Raw genomic sequence first — 19,554 nt, 5'->3', positions numbered from 1 at the left:
TATAAATTTAAAAGGCAAATGGGAAAAACCCATAAAACAGCAAACGGCCACATAATGCAAAACTATTTAAAATTAAAACGGAACAGTAGAGAAAATCCGATCAGAATGACAAAATAAACTAAGCATCAACTGGAAGGAATCTCAATATCTGCAGACGGAGAATTTCGTAGGACGCGTTAAGAATGACAAAATATTCTCTGTATCTAATGGAACCGAGCCACATAGCTTGTATTCCACTATTTGCATTCACACCTGGGCTGTGTATATATATTGCCTTGGTTTAGCTCTGTAATCATTAGTGGTCGTGGGACTAGTTTGGGCCCTACCTAAGCTGGTCGTAAATTTTATGCTGCTGTTAATGTTTCACTGTTTTTTAACTGACTTTCAGCAAACTGGGTCTGGCAAACTTAGTTTCGGCCAACTGGGATTCAGCAAAGTGGTCTCGGAAATCTGGCAATTTGCCTCTATGACTCAGTGAGGTAGAAGTCCCAACAAATTATCCTGACCATTGTCAATTTTCCCCTTCACCTCTCTATATCCGCCATATTCACCATTATGCCAACAATTCTGTTCTACATAACCTAAACATCAGTCCAATTCGCCATTTTATGTAGACTAAATAAAGTACAGTAAAACCTCAAATTGAAGCCCAATGTGCTTAATCTCAAGAAGAAGCCCACCTTAAATTGAAGACCTCCTCTTTAGTTTTAACCTTGAAAAGAAGCCCATCTCAAAAAGAAGCCCATGGGCTTCTTTTCGAGATAGTACAGTATACCCACAGACTATACAGTATTTTAGGTGATTTATTGCCAGTTAATACACTCAATGATACTGATTGATGTTACAGTGCCCCTATTTATTGTTTTTAGTAGTTATTCCCAAAATGTACACCATTTATTTTGAAAAGAAACCCCCTCTTTACTTTGCAAAAGTAGCCTGGAAAAGAAAAAGAAGTCCAGGGCTTCATTTCGTGGTTTTACAGTAATATTGTGGTAGTATCGTGGGATTGTGACTGCTCTTTGCATCATAACAGGAATCGTGCAGTATTATTACTAGGTCTGCAATATTGCAATTTATGGTTGTTTTAGACCTTTTCATACAGAAGGCAATGGCAGCAATATTCCCACAATATTGCGGTAACATGCTCTGTATGAAAGGCTTTACAGAAATATCAACAATTATGCTAAACATAAAAAATATGTTGTCATATGACATGTGGTCTATACTTCAATGAGATGAAAAAAAAATATAAATGCATGGGCTTCACATGTTTCAATAATTTAATTCCATAAGCCTTTTAAACCTTGGCACTGGGACTGTCCCAAGTGATTCAAGTTGGGAGGTGATGTAGTCTACTATTGTGCTAGACACCAAACTTAATTTATTAATAATATAATATGATTTCACTAATTGCTGTTGGAATCTATTTATGGCATAGAGTTATAAATTGTTTTTCTTCTTTTATTTCATTTAGATATAACTGAGCTGGGCAGAACATCCAGGATGATGTGTGAGTTATCAGGAAGAACTCTGCCTCTGGTTAAAGATATTGCAATGGCCATAGTGGATATGGGTTCAAACGTCAAAGATTTACAGACCTATGCAAAACGCTGTAAGAAGATGGCTCTACATCGTAAGTCAGGAACATTCTTATCCAACATTCAGAATATTTTTATTTATTTTTTTTAAGAATGCAGTGCAAAGGGAAGAATGTACAGCTGGGTCTGACAATATCGAGGGGTTAGAGGAAGCTTGTTGCTAAGAGATGTAGATGTCTGGAGACTATAAGAGGCAGAGAAGCTAGAAGATGAAAAGTAATTCCAGAATGCTAGAAAGAATTACTAGCCAGGCCTCAAGTTATGAGATCAAAGATAAATTTTCAGAAACGATAAGTGGGTAGCACTTATTTCAATACATAACATTGATATGCATTGAAATTTTAAAATTCAGTGACAAAATGGGGTGCCCCATGTGCCCCCTACTGTATCCACGCCTCTGCACTATGTATTTCCTGTGGCTGTACTTTACAATGTTAAGCTTCATAATGTCTAAGGTAGGATAATTTATCAGCTTGGATGTCTTTCATTTAATAGAAGGGATGTTTTTGAATTAAATTGTGACATTTAAGGGCTTGAACTCATAATCTTAAGATAAGATGGTAAGCATTTGAAATTAGTGGGTGAGTGGTGTCATAAGACAGTAGGCTGTGTCAGTGAGGATTAAGATCAAAGATACTAGAAACACAAGAAAGAGTTCTCCACAGAAAAAAAAAAACTTTTCCACCGAAATGCATGGTGGGAATACAAACACTGGGGCGCCACGTACGTCTGGATCTAAAAATTACATGGGCCGTTACATAACTGTGAATACATAACCTCCTTTTCCGGAGGTTGAAATCGTTGCCATTATCCATAATATACAAACAAGTAGGCATTAAATAAATCAAAACAATAAAATGACACCAAAGCGCAGAATCGTATGACCGGACTCTGATTAGTGATAAATTTTTCCTCCATTAGTGGAAAAAGAAGGGTGCCGTGTGCGTCGGGATATATCTAGCAACAGAAGGGCGCCCTGTACGTCTGGACCAAATATAGAAAACTTGCATCATTAAAAGAGAAGGGCACCGCATACGTCCGGACTCATATTTGCTATGTGAGTGCTCTATCTTGTATTTCTAGTATCTTTGTTATGATTCAATAAAAATAATCATCATTTTAATTTATGTTAATACTAACACTATTAATAATATTAAAAATGTTATCTTCATATTAAATAATAAAATAATTAAAGTAATGTTATAATACAATAATAATATCACAATAATTATCTTAATAATAATGACTTCAATGCTAATTAAGATAATTCAATGAACATATATTATTGGCAATTTCCAAAAATGTTTTTCCTTCATTCATTCTTTATTTAGTCTTTCATAAAAACCACAATACAATAGGTACATACTGTAAAATAAATCAAACTATAACCAGAACTGAAAATTACAAAAAAAAACAAAACTGTATAAATCTAAGGAAGAAAAAAGAATATTGTAGCCCACAAGCCTGTTAATCCATTTATTATTTTATAAGAATGTTTGAGATGTAGAGATAATGCAACAAATGTGACCAGTTTATAAACTGCTCTGAGTGAGCATTATATGCATACCAGAGTAATATTAGTAGCATCATATAAATGGCATTGTCTGTTTTTGATAGATTCTATTTTGATATTTTGAGGGTCCCAAATAATCAGCTTCTGCTGGATGGTTCACCCTCATTAAATATGGTTCAGATAAATAAAAAAAATACTTGTGATAATTTATTTAAGGTAGGAAGTATATGGAGGTGATTGACACCTGTTCACCACAAATTTTCATTGGCAACTTTATTTCTGTTTTATAGTTGTGTATGGTGTTTGTGTGTAAATTTTCCAGTAATGGTTATGGCTGTAGATTTATATAGTGCGTAATACTAGGTCTCTATGCACGTTCAACAAATGTTCAACAATAGAAGTTAATCAAAATAAACAAATAAGATAAGGAAGAGACAAAGAAAAAAGGAACAACAAAAATCAACAAATAAGAAAAACAATTAGATATAGCTTATAAATATAAATAAAATATTCATTATATTCATTACAAAACAAGTATATTTGTTAGTATTGCATTTATAAGTATTGCTTATACACAAAAATCGTATCGTTGAATTCTTAAAACTAAACTTACATAGCTCAACAGCTCGTGCATGGACTCAATAAGAAGAAATATTGCAGTTATGAATTATAAAATGATTTAATGAATTATTATGATAACTAAATATTGTCTTCATGATTATAAAAAATATTGTTGTTTTCATTGAATTTTTAGAAGAACAGATGCGTCAGGGGACTACTCCGAAAGTTCTGCAAGCTGGGATTCGCAAGCACCATCCAAACCACATACCACACTACCTACCTGAATTCCCCGACCCACACTCCTACATCAAAACAGCAGTCAGTATTTGAACAGCCATTTATTGGTGTTTGTTTACGCAAATGTACATTCACATCACTTTTGGACTTACGTTGTGTCATTCAGTCCTAATTAAATTACATCAGTAATGCCGAGTTCCAGACAAATTTAACAACTGGTCTGGATTTGCCACTCAAACATGTCTGAGTTCCATTAGAAAGTTATTCAGTTCAGTATCATTCAAAGGTCAGATTTGTAGGTTAAATAAAGTTCAAATTAAGAAATAAAATTATAGAAAAATATTATTGGGAGAGTATTATATTATTGAAAACAGTAACGTTCAAAAGAAAGTTTCAGGACAGGGTCCCATGTACAATTCAGGTATTTGACCGTGTCCAACCCACTGATTACTGACCAATCAGATGGATACTCTGTTTCAAAAATTAACTTGTAATATTAATGAGTATGCTGGACATAGTTGTAATCAATAGTTACATATCTGTTTTGTAAAATGGATAAGCGATGTAAGAGTTTGTATCCACCTCAACCCCACTATGGTTGGATGAGATTAGAATTTTTTAAGGACATGCCATTTCCTTATACAGTATTATTTCATTACTGACTCTTTGCAAAGTTTTTTTTCTGAATCCGAGTTAAATACATATTTATATATTAAGTACTTATGTTGCCTGTTTTTTGTATTTTATAGACTTACAGGCAACAAGAGAAAGATTATCAGACTCTGCGAGAGAAGGCAGCTACTCAGAAACGAGACGTTGAAAGGGCGCTGACACGCTTTATTGCAAAGACGGGAGAAACTCAGACACTATTTCCTGGTGATAGCAACCTATTTCCACGTAAGAAAATTACATTTTTTTTGATATGCAGAGAAATTTAGTAAAACCATTGCAAAATAGTTGTTAACATTACAATAATGATATTTCTATTGACCAGTTGAATGATGAAAGTCATGTGCCTTGTCTTGGGCAAGTGTTAACACGTATGATAGTGTGTCTACAGCAGTGGTGATTGCAAATTCTTTCTGCCTTAAGTCTCATGCTGTGAGGTGAATCTACCTAACCCCACAAAATCAGCCAAGATGCTATCAAATGCCTCCAAAGATAGTTTTAGTGGTGGAAATTGTATCCTTTAAGCTGATTGATTGCATACATTCGCCTTGGTTTTTGCACTCTGACCTGGTGGTAACCAGCTTTAAACATGTAGGGTACAGTAGCCTGTGCTTAATGATATATGAATACACTATTCCAGGCTTGTACTTAAAGATATACTCTCACCAAAAATTAAATTGAAAAAAATAAATAAAAGTTTAAATTGCTCATTTAAAAGAACCACATGTGTTACCAATGTTCAGTAAGTTACAGATCTAACAAAATAACTCTGGACTCGCATCTGAGTCTCCTTCTGTATCAACATAACATGTTTCCATGATTCTGTGTTTATTTAGAGAGAGAGATTCAGACTGGAAACCAATAACAGCATAATCTATATATATAAAAAGCAAATTGGGGTTTGTGTGTCCGGGATTTCCTCTTTTGTTACTGAGCTGATTTAAACCAAATTTTCACTCAAATATTCAGTTTGGTGCTGGTCAGGTAATACTAGGCTATGTGGTGTTTTCCAAAATTGCATCATTTATTAATAATTAATAAAAAACTGATTTAAATTAGTCCCGGCTGGCACTTTTTCACAATGTCATTTCTGAAGGACAAAGTAGCTCCAGATATTCATGCCTCTTTACAATTGACACAATTACCTTATTTACAATTAACATAAATTACACAGTACGGTACATAATAAACAAAAGTTTAACAAAGAAATTAAATGATATAGATACAAAACATAATTATTTTATAATATGCAAAAGTCAACAATTTAGTAAAATAAAAGTGATCTCTAGCAAAAATGGCAAAATAAATTATGAAAATGAAGAAAATCCACTGCAGAAAAGTAAACTGTAAATTATGAAAAAGAAATGTAAAATATTAATAAAAACAAAGCAAGAAAACATTAAATTAGTGATTTATGCAATGTGTATACTATTATACTCTGTTCTCATTAATTATTAAATACAAATTTGGTTCTTGAAAATACTTAAATTGATAGAAGACTGTACATCAGGGCTTAATCTATTCCATAGCACTATCATATGAAATACTTTTTTTAAAAATTAGTCTCATTCATTCAGTTTGCCTTGATTCGCGTCCGAAGGATGGGTACACAGCTAGTATAACATAATATGGTAAATTATATCACTTTTACCACAAAACATAATTTGTGATGATAATTGATTATTTCTGTGGGTGCTGATTATGTGTAGTCAATTTCCTGGTATCATACAGGCACTGAACAACCACAACTATATGAGGTACCATCCAATTATGTGCTAATTCACCTCTTCAAATTTGTGTGCTAAAACTTGTCAGGGAAAGATCCAGTGTGGGAGATGGAACTACAATGCATACCAATACCATGTATTAAAAAAATCTGCCCCTGACTGTGCTGTCATGTTGTAAATTTAGCAACACCCTTGAAGCTAATGGTCAATTACTTACTTCAGTTATTTTTTGGGTCTTTTCTCAAAATGTTCCTACACCCTCTTGTATGCAATTATAGATTGTGTCTAATAACAACTAACTGCAGGGTTTGCTGGATAAAGTACCAACAAGTCATTGGTGACCTCAAGCCTCTCTAAATTTTAGGAAATTTTTTTTCTTTTTAAATTTCATTTAATTTCATTTATTTAGTTCAGTGAACAAAATAACTAACAAACACAAAATAACGGAGAGGAAAAAATACTCAGTTGTCTGGACAGGATTGCCAAAAAGTGAACTAAATCACTGTCTAGTGGCTCTGCGATGACATTGAGAACATTAAGTTTATGGAGAAGAAAAAGATGGGAGGAAGATAATATTTCATTCAAATAGCAGTCAGATTGCAATTTTCAGGCCATAGCCAATCATTTTTTTTTTACCAAGCTGAGGTAGTCTGGACCCTCCACTTGTAAAAGTCCCTCCCTGGGCCACCTCTATTTCAAATTCCTGGATCTACCATTGGTAATGATGATTATGATATGATTAGATGCTGATGATTACTTACAAAAGAGACGATCAAGCCAAGCCCAAAGACAATCAGAATTGAGATGAGGGGCCTAGCTTGCTAGGCCTAGGTCCAAACCTGAATCAAAGCCTAACTTTTGAGCGAAGAATATTTATATTCTCTGTGCAGGCCTTACCTTGCACTCCTCGACCTATGCCTAACTAGATGGCTAGCCTAAATTAGGTAGGCTGGTTACCTGGATATATACTACAGGTAGCCTGCTATTCATTAATCTACCTAGCAGCCTAAACAGTGTGGTGGGGCTCTAGGCCTAGGTGGGGGGTTGATGGGGTGCAGAGGTTAAGTTGGTGGGTGGGTGGTAGGTGGAAGCTTGAAAATGAGGCGATTTTTTTTATTACTTGAGTGTAATTGTTTTACTCCCAACTGGTAGTGGCGTAAATAGCAGGGGGACTTCATAGACTCTCCCAAACCACCCCACCCCACACCCTAGAAGAGACTAGGGGGAAGTCTCCACCATGGCCATAATACCATCATAATACTAAACAAATTCAAAATGCTTTTTCCTTTTTTAGAATTCAAAATATTTTTACATTTTGTACTGGACAAAATTGCACCATGGGGAGGCTATGCATTTACTGTGTAACACGAAAAGAGTAATTCTACTTTACATGTTTCTTTCAAAGTGATAGCTTGCACACCTTCACCTCATCCATATTTACCAGCCTTACTGCCACCTGAGCACGAGGTATTAGCCATGGCTGAAGAGGATATGATGAAAGAAAAAGCAAAAAAAGAATTTCAACGGAAAAGTAACGAAGATGCAGAAAAACTTGAGGAACAGAAAGTGAAAGAAGAAAAGATTATAGAAGGAACATTAAAGGATAAAAGAGACAAACGAGAAGCAAAGTTTAACAACCCCTACCTCAGAAAAGTTAAAAAACCAAAGGTGAAGAAATCAAAAGGACGTTAAAAGAGTATGCAGGTGAATGCTGATAAAAACATGCTCGCCATCCCAGCGCCATGCATAGATACTGGTGGGTGGGGCATTGATTTGCATACATAACTTTGATACCAAGGCAAATTTAATTTGCACAAAAAGTCTCACTCAGTTGGTCATTCTTATTGTATTATAAAAGTTCTAGATCAACTATTATAATAACAAGTGCCAAACTTTTGTTCATAAGGTCTCTATTACCTGCATGAACAGACACCCCCATCCCCATCCCCTTTAGAAAAGGTTGAGCCGGCTGCCTGTAGCCTGTGGCCTAAATCAAATTTTTTTTAATCGGATGTTGTACGCCCTCAATGGCTTTATATATATTTGAAAAAAACTTTGGTAAAAGCGAATCTCGAATCATAGTTGAAATTACTTCTGCATAGCGGCCAGTCCTACTATTGACTCAACAGCTAGAAATTTCTGTCAACCCAAAACATAAAATCAACTCTCATGGTTGCACTGTCGTCAATCTCTCCAAGGAAGATAATTAAAATTAGGCGGGAATATAACCCGCATTAATAAGGCGTAACAGGGCCGTAGCCACGAGAATTGAAGTGGTGAGGTTGCAAGCAAAGCAGGCACTGAGGCTGGGGGCCAGCCAGCTGCCAAGGGCACCGATTTGCGGTTCAGGGGCTGGAGGCCCCGGGAAAAATTTGCTATTTTTACATTGTATAGACCAATTTAAATGATTTTCTGTAGTAGTACTGTAATACAATAGTAAAAATTTTTTTTTTTAAATAAAAATATATTTTAAACTACCATCAGAGCTATGGTAAAGTAAAACAATAAAAACAATTTGAATTCAAACAAGGTAGGTTCATTCAAGAGAAAGATTGTTACTCACAGCATCGTTGTTATTTTAGTATTTTGCCTTTTGACACTGACGAAAATCTAAGATTAGACCTATGAACGAAAAATAAATACTATGGTACACTTTCAATCAATACATGTATTTAAGAGATATTTATTTATAGAAAACTATCAGGAATCAGTTGAAAATTTCTTTCTCATTGGTTGAGGCAATTTAGTGAAGAAATGAATAAGTTCTAGGCAAGTGTATAAAAGAACCTTAGCCTGATTTTCTGCAAAAGCTCACTGTGGGTAGTTTGACCTACTTGATTTGCATAAAAGCAGAGCCGTGACACTGAATTTCAACTGAAGAAGAAATCATCCTAGTTTCTTAATCAGTCATTAGAAATCTTAAAGAGAAGAAAGTAATGTAAATTATCATTAACCGTCCAGGTTCATGAGTGATTTCAAGAGGGAGGAGGTTGAGTCCAACATACAGGTGGAATTTAGTCCTATTTCCTATTCAAAACCTAATCAATTAACTTGTGGTCTGTCAAAAAGTGGTCAGTTAATAAACAAAATGTTTAAAATTATTAGTTGCTTCTTTGCTTTTTCAGTTCGTTTGAACCTTTTTCCGACTGGTAAATTTTTAAAATTTACTGTACATTTGCCAAGTTAGCATCACCCACAGTACACTAGTGCTATAATCATAAATTTTCTTACAGTCAGCACACAATATCAAAAGTCTAGAGTACTTTGTTAAGCAAATAAAAATCGAAACAATTTTTCACTGCTACTTTATGTTCGACTTAGCCGAGGTTGATGGCTTGTGGGCCTAAGTAATCAATACATAACATGACAATATTATTTGGTATGACAATATATGCCTTGGGTCACTACAGAATGTGCATTCCGAAAGTGGGTCGTCACCTAAAGGTTGAGGAGCAGGGGTTTAAATGTGTTTATAGTGCTACAAAGCAAAACTATTATTTACTGATTTTCCTGCTGCAGCCTACAAGCTAGTTTCCAGCTTGTCCATGGCACCAATATGCGTGAGTGTTAAAGTCAGTTGTATGAGGAAATGTATTTAGGGATTAGATCTGCACATTTACCATATAGGTCTAGCGGTAAAACATAGTCTTGATAGAGTTTTTAGGTCCAAATCCCACCAGATGCACTCTTTTGTTTCATCATCCTCTCAACATGCACTTGTGATTTTCGAATTACTGCCATAAATTTATAAATTATACACTAAATAACTGATGTTGATGTCAGCAAGTTTTAAGAAACTGATTTTTATTAAAATCTCTTTTTTTATGTTTACATTTCTGTGTTTTTCCAATTTATTTGAAGTTATTCATCATGCAAATCAATGCTGTTACAGTATATAAGATGCAGTTAATTAGGTGAAACTTTTTTTTATACCTTGACAGCGAACCCTTCTACTGTCAAGGTATGGTGATTTTAAATAAACATAAAATGTTATTTTTGGCAATGTAGCGCACATCCCCTACCACAAAAAAAAAAAAAAAAAAAAAAAAAAAAAAAAAAAAAAGGAAAAATGAAATACTGTATTTCAAATGTGTTTGTGTATTATTGCATAATCATAAAGATCAAAACCTGGTTAAATAAATGTAAATCTATTGGAGTAAAATATTTATTAGTAGACTGAATTGAGAATGTTTCTTCCATTAGATTTGCTTAGTCACTTCGGGAGGTGGGGGGGGGGGGGGGGGCAGGTGTTTCTATGAATAAATACTGTATATACATTTCTTCCTTAAATGCTTTAAAGTTATATAATTAATCTCATTACTAGACTGATTAAATAATTTTTTTTTTCTCTTCCACCTAGATGGTTTTGGCAAAACCATTTTGTTAAATTTTTTTTTCTGCCACCTCTGACGATGTTTGCGAAATGGTATAAAAAAAAGTCTCGTCTGATCTTAACAAATACAAAATAATAACAGACAATATTACAGTACATTGATTTCAATTTGATTTGTTTGGCTGAACATTTTATTCAAAAATATAGATATACAGTATATTCATGTGTTTTTAAACCCCTAATGTAAATAAAAATATTATAAACAGTTGATTAATAAATATATTTGAGGCTACAATAGTTTAGTTATCTTACTGTACAGATAGTGGAGCAGACTACAGTATGCCAAAAAGGGTTGCAAACATTTTAATTACATTTGTTTAGGTAATGGCTTTTTATTTGTGTTCTACAGTATTACAAAGAACCAGTATCAAATATCTTTCTTATATATATATTTAAAAAAAACCTTTATAAAAAGATGCCCATTATATTAAATATAAATTTTAAAATAATTTAAATTATTTTGGATATCTGGACATTTTCATTCTCTTGTTGCGTGATCATTTTAACAGCTGTATGCATGTCATATTCTCATAACAAGACAAATTAAAAAACTGTTCAAAAGTAAAAAAAAATATAACCAACTTAATTTTGCCTTCACTACATATACTGTAGGCTTAGGATCTCATTATATTGCACATCATCAACAAGAATGTTAAATAATTGAGTACTAATTGTGCTACTGTCATTACTCTCATCATTTATTTCAATTGTCATTCAATTATTCAATGAACAAAACATACCGCAATAACACTTATATAGCTCCTTCACAAAAAAAAAAAAAAAGGGCCAATGTGGTTTTAACAATAATACCACTAATTATTGTATGTACCTATATATTCACAACACAATGTGCAAAATTTTTTTTAAGTGTCTTGTACAATGAGACAGACTAGATTTGAGCTCCTACCTCAAGTTTGACTGACACTCAGCTGCTGCCACATCATGATCAAAAAAGAAGAGAACATAGTAAAAATTATAATACTTTTCTTTAAGATACCTGAATTAAATAATGTTGATTACTCAATAAAACCATCTACAGAATATAATTTGAATTCAATATATACACTTATTTAACATACACAATTACAAATTAAAATAGTAGCACTTATGCACTTGTCAATTGTAGCCCGGCCCCCAGGCCATAGCGGGGCACTAGCCAGGACTGAGCCGGGGATGTACACATAGTTGTGTCGCCGTAGTGCCGGGACGTACCTAAAATTTACCCGTAGATGTAACAAGCCTCGAAAGGGCCGGGAATTTTACATGTTAGAGTAGCCACGGTTTCGGGTGTGTAGGCCTAGCCTAGTGCTGTCAAACTGGGTCTGGTCCTACTAGCTTACACTAGGCCTGGCATTCTGTCAACACTGTCTGTTTGGTAATTAAAAAATCCCCTACCAGTGCTTTAGGTCTACCATCATGGTTTCATTTTTTATAGATCACGGTATAAATTACATAATAAAAATTGAACATCTAACCACACAACGCTGAGGACCAAGGTGGCGGCACATGTGAGTGTGTTGCGTGAAAATTTGTGAACCATGAACTTGACCTAGTGTTTGCGTCAAAAATATGCCAGTACATGAGCCAAGCCAAGGTAATCAGTTTCTACTACATGTATTCATTTTCTTATTTAGGCCTAATTTCTGTTTTGATATTGAATAATGATATTCTATCAATCAGTTATTATTCAATCAATCAATTACAGTATTTTCTTTTTCTATGATCAATCTGTCTCTGTCTCTCTTTTTGTTTGTACTTTTCCAAACTTCCATGGAAATCTGCTTAGTGATACGCATGCGTAGTGCTTCCATCAAGCAAGCTCATCTACTTGGCCTAGCTCCTGCCTAGCTCTCACATGCTTCTCCGATTTAGACCTACTGTAGACTAGACCTTCAAGTAGGTTTTATCATCCAATCATTTATTAGCAGGGCATTTTACCGGGACTACGGTGGTAAGTGGCGGGGACTTAGCCGGGGATACGTTAAAACGATGCCCCGCATTGCCGGGAGGTGTCCCGGACTTCCGCATGCATGTGTAACAGAAAATTACATCCCCAGCTAAGTCCCTGCTGGTCCCAGGGCATCCGGAGGGGCTGGGACTACAATTGACAAGTACATTAATGCAGTAGGTGGGGAAAAGAAGCAAACATTTAACAATTCAAATATACTGACATGATTTGGTAACATATTGAAACCTTTAAATGACAATTCTTAAGTACTGTACACTACAAAATTGCATACATGCTGTACATAGCAGTAGTTTTTAACAAATGACTATGGGATTAGTACACAAAAAAAAAAGATTACAGTATGGGAAGCATCTTACTGTGTTAATCTGGAATACCTTACTAGAACAGCAAAATTTTATTAAAATATAGAAAGTATTTTGCTGTCATAATCAATTATAAGAACTTCAAAAGTGACACATTTTATATTAAAATATTGTAAAGGAAATGTTTGAAATTATACAAGTTAATAATCCAATATATGCAAATTCCAGGAACAAGTAACAATGACAGATTTGGAAATTGCAGGATGCATTGTACACCAAAATTGGAATCACTGGAACTCTCAACAATAAAATTAAATGATTACCTTCATTACAAAAATAAATACTAACATAAAAACAAACATACTACATTCATTGTACATAATTTATGTATTCATGCATATATAATAATTCACATGTTTAAAATTTGCAGCTATTTGTCAACACCCATGATCAACATATATTGTATTGCTGACTAAATTAAAAAGTAAAACATTCTGAATTTATGATGGACCAAGGATAATAGTCTTGCCATCTTCAATTTCAGGTAATGTTGAATTTGATGTATCGGAATAAAGCCAAAGGTACGTATCTAACATACCCTCAGTGCATTTCGCAATGAAACGTATAAATGGACGTATATCACCCTGATTGCCGGTCTTAATAGCTGTGTAATATTCATGTCTTTCTGAAACTTTGATGTCTATGGGAGGATAGCCTGCCTGCATAAGAATTACATTCATTAGTAGTCGGGAAGTCCGGCCATTCCCATCAACAAAAGGGTGTATATGAACTAGTTTGTAATGTGCCAGTGCTGCTAGCTCTATTGGATGTAGATCTAAAGCTTCATCTGAGTTTAACCAGTTAATAAATTCTACCATCAGTTCCTCCAAGTCTGAAGGTGGGGCTGGAATGTGGTCTCCGACGAACACTTGATTAGTCCTAAAATGCCCAGCCTCGATTGGATCAACGTTTCCTATAACTCGACGATGAATCTCCTGGATGTCACGGATAGTTAATGAACCAAAGCGATTGGACATAGTTTGATTAATATATTTCAAAGCAGCACTCAAACCAATGATCTCATTATGTTCCATGATACTTTTGCCAGGTACAGCCATTCCCGTTTCCATCACGTGTCTAACTTGCTCGAGTGTCATTGTATTCCCTTCAATGGCTGTTGTATGGTAGATATGTAAATAATATAATTCTTTTTTAACTCGGTCTAATGCAGGATGGTGTGAAGGTACTTTGAGGAATTGCTCCTGTTTTGTTTCAATGCGTTCTAGCATCTTATTATCAATATCCTGTACAATCAAACTTGTCCTTTTCACATTGACCAGTGCTCTGGTATGACTGGCATTGATGGTCAATGCACATGTGTATAAATGGTCAGCTTTCACCACATCCTCCTCCTCTATAAATTCCCCATACTCTGTCAATGCTTCAACATGATTTGGATCAAGGGCAAGTGCATGTTGGAACAGTTTATGTGCTTTCTCTGTCCTTCCCTGAAGCTTGGCATCCAGAGCTTGGTGCAGGGCTGCAAGACTTTCACCTTTAATATCTGAAAAAAACAATGGACATCAGTATTGTTTCAAAAATATGGTGATAACATGCTGCCTTTGAATCCCAATGTCACTTCTACATACAGTACCCTGCCAACATTTGAATATCAAAAATAGGGACGCTATTCATTGGTGCCACGCCCCCACCCAAAATAATTTGTAAGATGTAATTATATATCCTAATTCCTGTACAGTTGCTTTAAATAAAAAAACAGAGTTACTTAATTTCAAATATAATGGTTTTCTTTCCTCAAAACTAACAAAGATATTTAAGTTACATTTTAATCAGTCAGTTTTAACGTCCTTATTTAGGATAGAAGAATGACACTTAACATCTCTGTTCAACATTGCCAGCTTGTGTGTAATTAAAGCACTTACAGTTTTTGTTGTCATGCTAGCTCGAGTCAATGCTTAGTCTTGTTTTTTTCAACAATAGAGAAAACTCTCTCGCAGTCACTATTGCTATGAAACCGTAGTTCCCCGGGTATAGTCCCACCAGATATAATCCCAACCCCAACTTTACAGTCAATACAAAGCCCATTCTTGGAAATTCTTTTGTTGTTTACTGCGGCTAAAAATAGACAACACTGCTAAAGAGACCCTCCCTGTGGGCTGATTGGATCGTTAATTCACAGTGTAAAGACTCGCATGTTCCACAGCTGCAGCTAAAAATAGACAATACAGCGGATCGTTAATTCACAGCGTGAAGACTCGTGTGTCTCACAGAGATTCGCAGCTAAAAATATATCATAAGACCAAGGTATGGCCTAGCTAGCAAGGCGCCTAGGCCTACTAAACTACAGTTAAGGTGTTCTCTTACTTTGATGCTGAGTAAAGACTGATTTCTTCACCGGAATATTGTTTTTGATATTCTATTGAAACTTAGGGCAATTGTTGAAATGCATCAGCCACCTCGCAAAACGATAGTTATTTTCGTTCCGGGTATAATCCCACCCTCCAAAATCGGGCCAATTTCGCGTTCATGGGGGGTGGGATTATATACCCGGGGAACTACGGACTAATATTCCCTTCATCACATTGGCAAGTAGTGGATACTTCTTACAATGTAAACTTTTTTCTTTTTTCTTTTTTTTTGGCTGAAATTCTAAAAATAGGGACGTCCCCATTTTTTGAGATCGGATATCGGGACAATCCCGATTAAATCGGGACGGTTGGCAGGTCTGCTTCTAATATACTAGGACTTTTTCGACCAATTGTACCACAGCTGAAAGAAGCAAATCGGAACAAATTTGATTGGAAATTAATACAGTATTGTTCCGACAGTAGCAGGTCAAAAAACGGCAATAAACCAAAACGGCAATGTGTTCCAAAACGGCAATATGTTCCAAAACGGCAATAGACATAGACCAAAACGGCAAAGGAATGAAATCAATGCCAAGATAGCAAGCGCCACCAGGCACAGACTGCAGTTTATAATTTTCTGAGATTTTTTTTGTTTGAGATTGTCCCTATAGGCAAATCGAACATTGCCATGGGCTCTTATTCCCGCTTTGAATGTTTCAATGTTTAATCACGGTTTTGTTTTACACATCTATGAAAAATTATTTAGATGCTTCACTCTGTCTATATCTTAAAGTGTTGTTTATTATTATTATTATTTCGCATTTTTTACTTTTATGACATATAGCCTCATTTTGTCTGTATTTGAAAGTTTTATTTATTAGTATTAGTTTTAGTTTCATTGTGTTTCCCCCCATCTTTTTATTATTGAATTTGTATGTTATATTATTATTACTGTATTAATTATTTAATTGTTATTATTATTATTATTTTTGTCATTCTTTTATGTTTTCTATGACAATTTAGCCTCATTAATCGTTGTACACTTTCATGTTTATAATTGGTTTATTATTCACGTTTTTTAATACTTTTATGACATAAATTTTTTAGCCTCATTTTGTCTGTACACCTGTATTCTAAAGTTTTACTCCTATGACAATATAGCCTCATTTTTACCGTATTAATCGTGTACACTTTGTTTATAATTGGTTTTATGTAGGGGCACATTGAAAGTATGTTTTAATTCTTAAAACTTTCATATATTATTTTGGTTTATTGCTGTTTTGACTTAGGCCTAATGTTGTTTTGGTCTTGCCGCTTTGACGTGGGTGTCTATAAAACGAAGACCAAAGACCCAAAAACGAAGACCCCTATTCTTTCTCTTTCATTTTGATGATAATACGCGAGGCTCTCACAAAATCCAAATTACGAATTTTTTTGGGCGTCTGTTTGTGAAATTTTCGAGGGTCTTCGTTTTATAGACATCCTACAGTATATGGGTGTCTACAAAACGAAGACCGAAGACCCGAAAAATGAAGACCTCCAGTTATTTCTCAATTATCTTATTGAAAGAATCTCAAAATCATCATAAAACAGGTGCCAAGTACCTATTTCATTATTTTATCGGAATAAAATGAGGAATATCAAGGAATTAAGGGTCTTCGTTTTATAGACACCCTATATGGGTGTCTACAAAACGAAGACCCACATTGGAGGTCTTTGTTTTTTTCGGGTCTTCGGTCTTCGTTTTTTAGACACCCATATACACTGTAGGGTGTCTATAAAACGTGACACGGTACAGTTGGTGAAAAGCTAGCAACTAGTAGCATGCTGCAATCCTAACTAGGCTAAGCCTACCCTACCAACTAGGGTAGCCGATCATTCCCAACTAGGCCTAAAATATGTGAATAAAGTTAGCGAGTAATTAACACTAGAATCATATAGATAACACACCTGGCCTTAGAAACGGACGTTCCTTTACAGTTACGGGCCAGTCTTTTAAGCCATCGTTCCTCAGAGGTGTTCCGAGTAGTCCAATGCTGTAAGGTGGGTGACCCGGCCCACCAAGTGAATGGTGCTCGTTGAGTGACAGCAAAACATACGCTAAAAGAATACCGCTAATAAAAACTGCAATAAGAGTAATTCTGTCTTTAAAAACAGATGCCTCCATTTGTCTGACCTTTGTTACATTACTTATACACCACTATTAAATATATTAATACATTAAACCACCCATTTTCATCATCACATTTCCTTCTTTGCCATCGCCAAATCATCATGTCAGTGGTCAGTCCCGTAATTTCGTAAGAAATGTCATATCAAAGGTAACCAGGTCATATGCAATGACCCGTACCGTAATGTTGATCTGCAGTTTTATTTGTACTTAATTTCTGTGTACAATATTAAATATATTTATGTCAGTTCTACTAATAAACAATGTAGTATCATTAATATTAAAAATTTATTTCAAAATATAAACACAATATGGTATTCCTAATTATAAAAAGTCACTGTAAATATATTCTTTTTTGTCAATCAAACTTACAACACTCGGCCGATTTTGATTGGACCTTTAATTTAAAATGGCCGCGCCCACATGTTTTGATTTGTACATTGACATGCGCACGCTGCTCATGGTGATTGAGGGTAAAACGATGATCAAGGCATGGCGTTGTTTTCTATAAAAAGGTACCTTACGTATTAGACAGATTAAATTAAGCATCCATAAACGTTTACTATAACCTATAATAAACTAGAAAGGGATAGGCCTAGGTAGAAGGTAGAAAGTTACGAGAGAAGTAAGTAGCGTATAGGAAGTAGTAGGGGGCCTAGCTAGGATAGGCCGAATACAGATCATTTCAGTTGCGCTTCGTTTCGGTCGCGCTTCATTTCGGTCGAGGTTTTTTTTCAACAAATATATGGAGCGAAAACGCCAAATGTAATATAACTAGGCCTAGGCCTAATTATCATTGAGTTCGTTCGTCAATCGGTTTATCATACTTTTTTATTTATGTTTTGTTGTCTTTCTACTAAGTAACAACATAGGCTACTTTAAAGCAAATAAACATTACTGCCAAGACAGAAGTAGCCTGGTCAGATGCTAAAATAGGATTTAGGGTCGTAGCGGCCGCGAGTCGATACACAGCAATTAGTATGGAGCGCCTAGCGTGCAGTACTGCATGCAAAATATATGTTGGACAGTGGGCATCAGAGTTCGATATTAATACTGTTTTAATCAATTATCTAATTAATGTATATTTTCTTTCATAATTTATATATAGTAGGTATGTTAAAAAAAATTAAATTTGATTGGATGTCCACAATACTGATATGACAAAATCTACCAAGTGTTATAACATTAAAAACATTTACAAAATTAAATTTGGTTGTATGGTTGATTTTTAATGATTTTTAAAAATATTTAATTAGGCCACGTAAAATAAAACAATTGGTTAGCATCCCCGCCCGAATTTTTTTTTTTTTTTTTTTTTTTTTACAAAACACTCAAAAACTCTATCTCCCGAAGGCAATTTATATAGGCCTAGGCTTGTTTACCATCCGTCCGAACGCCAGCCGATTGGGCTTATCCCTGCAGTTCCATTCCATTATCGTCCCGTCTAGGCCTAGGCCTAGTCCTTGCTTCTATCTAGAAAAGGCCTAGTTTTATAGTAGTAGTATAAAAAGAGTGTATTTGTATACACGGTACAGCCGATGCAAAGCATTAAGATTTACTCGGGATTAGGTTTATATTAGCAAACTAAACTCTGATCCGATGCGTACGTCTTATGCTTTGTGCAGAAAAGCCAAGTCGGCCAATCAGCGCGTTGGTATTTCCATCACTTTGGAAGTAGACATCCACAGCAGCGCGAAAGAGAAACAAGGAGGATCCGCTCTGTGTGGTGACCGGACAACAAACATGGCTGCGCCCATCAGTTTAAAACTGTGGCATGTTCACTTCTTACCTGTGTGCAATATTTCACGAAATAAAATTTTAAAGATAAATTTTCATAGGTAGGACAGCATAGATAAATTATTACTGGAAATATAGTGGCGAGATAGTGCATGCGTATATTAGAGAGCGATCCGTCCGGCCGTCTTTTGGACTGCCTACAATTATTTAGGAAGGCAACTTTTACCGTGACGGCTTGGACGGCTTGGCCTAATCAGCTCGGCTTAGCCTAATTGGGCCTGGTCTACCTTTAGCAAATTCTTTATATAT

At 35.1% G+C, this 19,554-nt stretch overlaps 3 protein-coding genes across 3 annotated transcripts in view; 2 read left to right on the top strand and 1 right to left on the bottom strand.

Annotated features, from left to right (window-relative positions):
- LOC117103569 (transcription initiation factor TFIID subunit 8-like) overlaps positions 1-10,136 on the top strand; it is a 15,703-nt gene extending 5,567 nt beyond the window's left edge. The window contains exons 3-6 of the mRNA XM_033244148.1: positions 1,475-1,633; positions 3,866-3,990; positions 4,659-4,806; positions 7,711-10,136. Of these exons, the coding sequence (XP_033100039.1) occupies positions 1,475-1,633; positions 3,866-3,990; positions 4,659-4,806; positions 7,711-7,997 (719 nt within the window). The 3' untranslated portion in view covers positions 7,998-10,136. The remainder of the gene's footprint in view (positions 1-1,474; positions 1,634-3,865; positions 3,991-4,658; positions 4,807-7,710) is intronic.
- Positions 10,137-11,039: 903 nt separating this feature from the next.
- Positions 11,040-17,638, bottom strand: LOC117103568 (protein adenylyltransferase FICD-like). The gene is made up of 2 exons (XM_033244147.1): positions 17,289-17,638; positions 11,040-14,533 (listed from the first exon to the last, which is right to left on the bottom strand). Exons 1-2 carry the CDS (start codon positions 17,503-17,505, stop codon positions 13,470-13,472), a joined length of 1,281 nt encoding a protein of 426 aa, XP_033100038.1. The 5' UTR covers positions 17,506-17,638; the 3' UTR covers positions 11,040-13,469.
- A 290-nt stretch (positions 17,639-17,928) lies between these two features.
- LOC117103576 (ATP-dependent RNA helicase DDX51-like) overlaps positions 17,929-19,554 on the top strand; it is an 18,541-nt gene continuing 16,915 nt past the window's right edge. The window contains exon 1 of the mRNA XM_033244158.1: positions 17,929-18,023. Within this exon, the coding sequence (XP_033100049.1) occupies positions 18,001-18,023 (23 nt within the window). The 5' untranslated portion in view covers positions 17,929-18,000. The remainder of the gene's footprint in view (positions 18,024-19,554) is intronic.

Source organism: Anneissia japonica, unplaced genomic scaffold, assembly GCF_011630105.1.
Source record: "Anneissia japonica isolate Jap-2015-1 unplaced genomic scaffold, ASM1163010v1 scaffold6792_len961167_cov158, whole genome shotgun sequence".
In the NCBI taxonomy this organism is placed as follows: Eukaryota; Metazoa; Echinodermata; class Crinoidea; order Comatulida; family Comatulidae; genus Anneissia; species Anneissia japonica.
Note: the sequence above shows the minus strand (reverse complement) of the source record. Positions and strands in the feature narration are given on the sequence as shown.

What these genes read in the sequence shown, in the direction of transcription:
- LOC117103568 (XM_033244147.1), bottom strand. Translation starts at nt 17,505, where the DNA reads ATGGAGGCATCTGTTTTTAAAGACAGAATTACTCTTATTGCAGTTTTT. An exon ending in ACGTCCGTTTCTAAGGCCAG is followed by an intron (nt 14,534 to 17,288) that starts GTGTGTTATCTA and finishes TGTTTTTTTCAG; the next exon opens with ATATTAAAGGTGAAAGTCTT.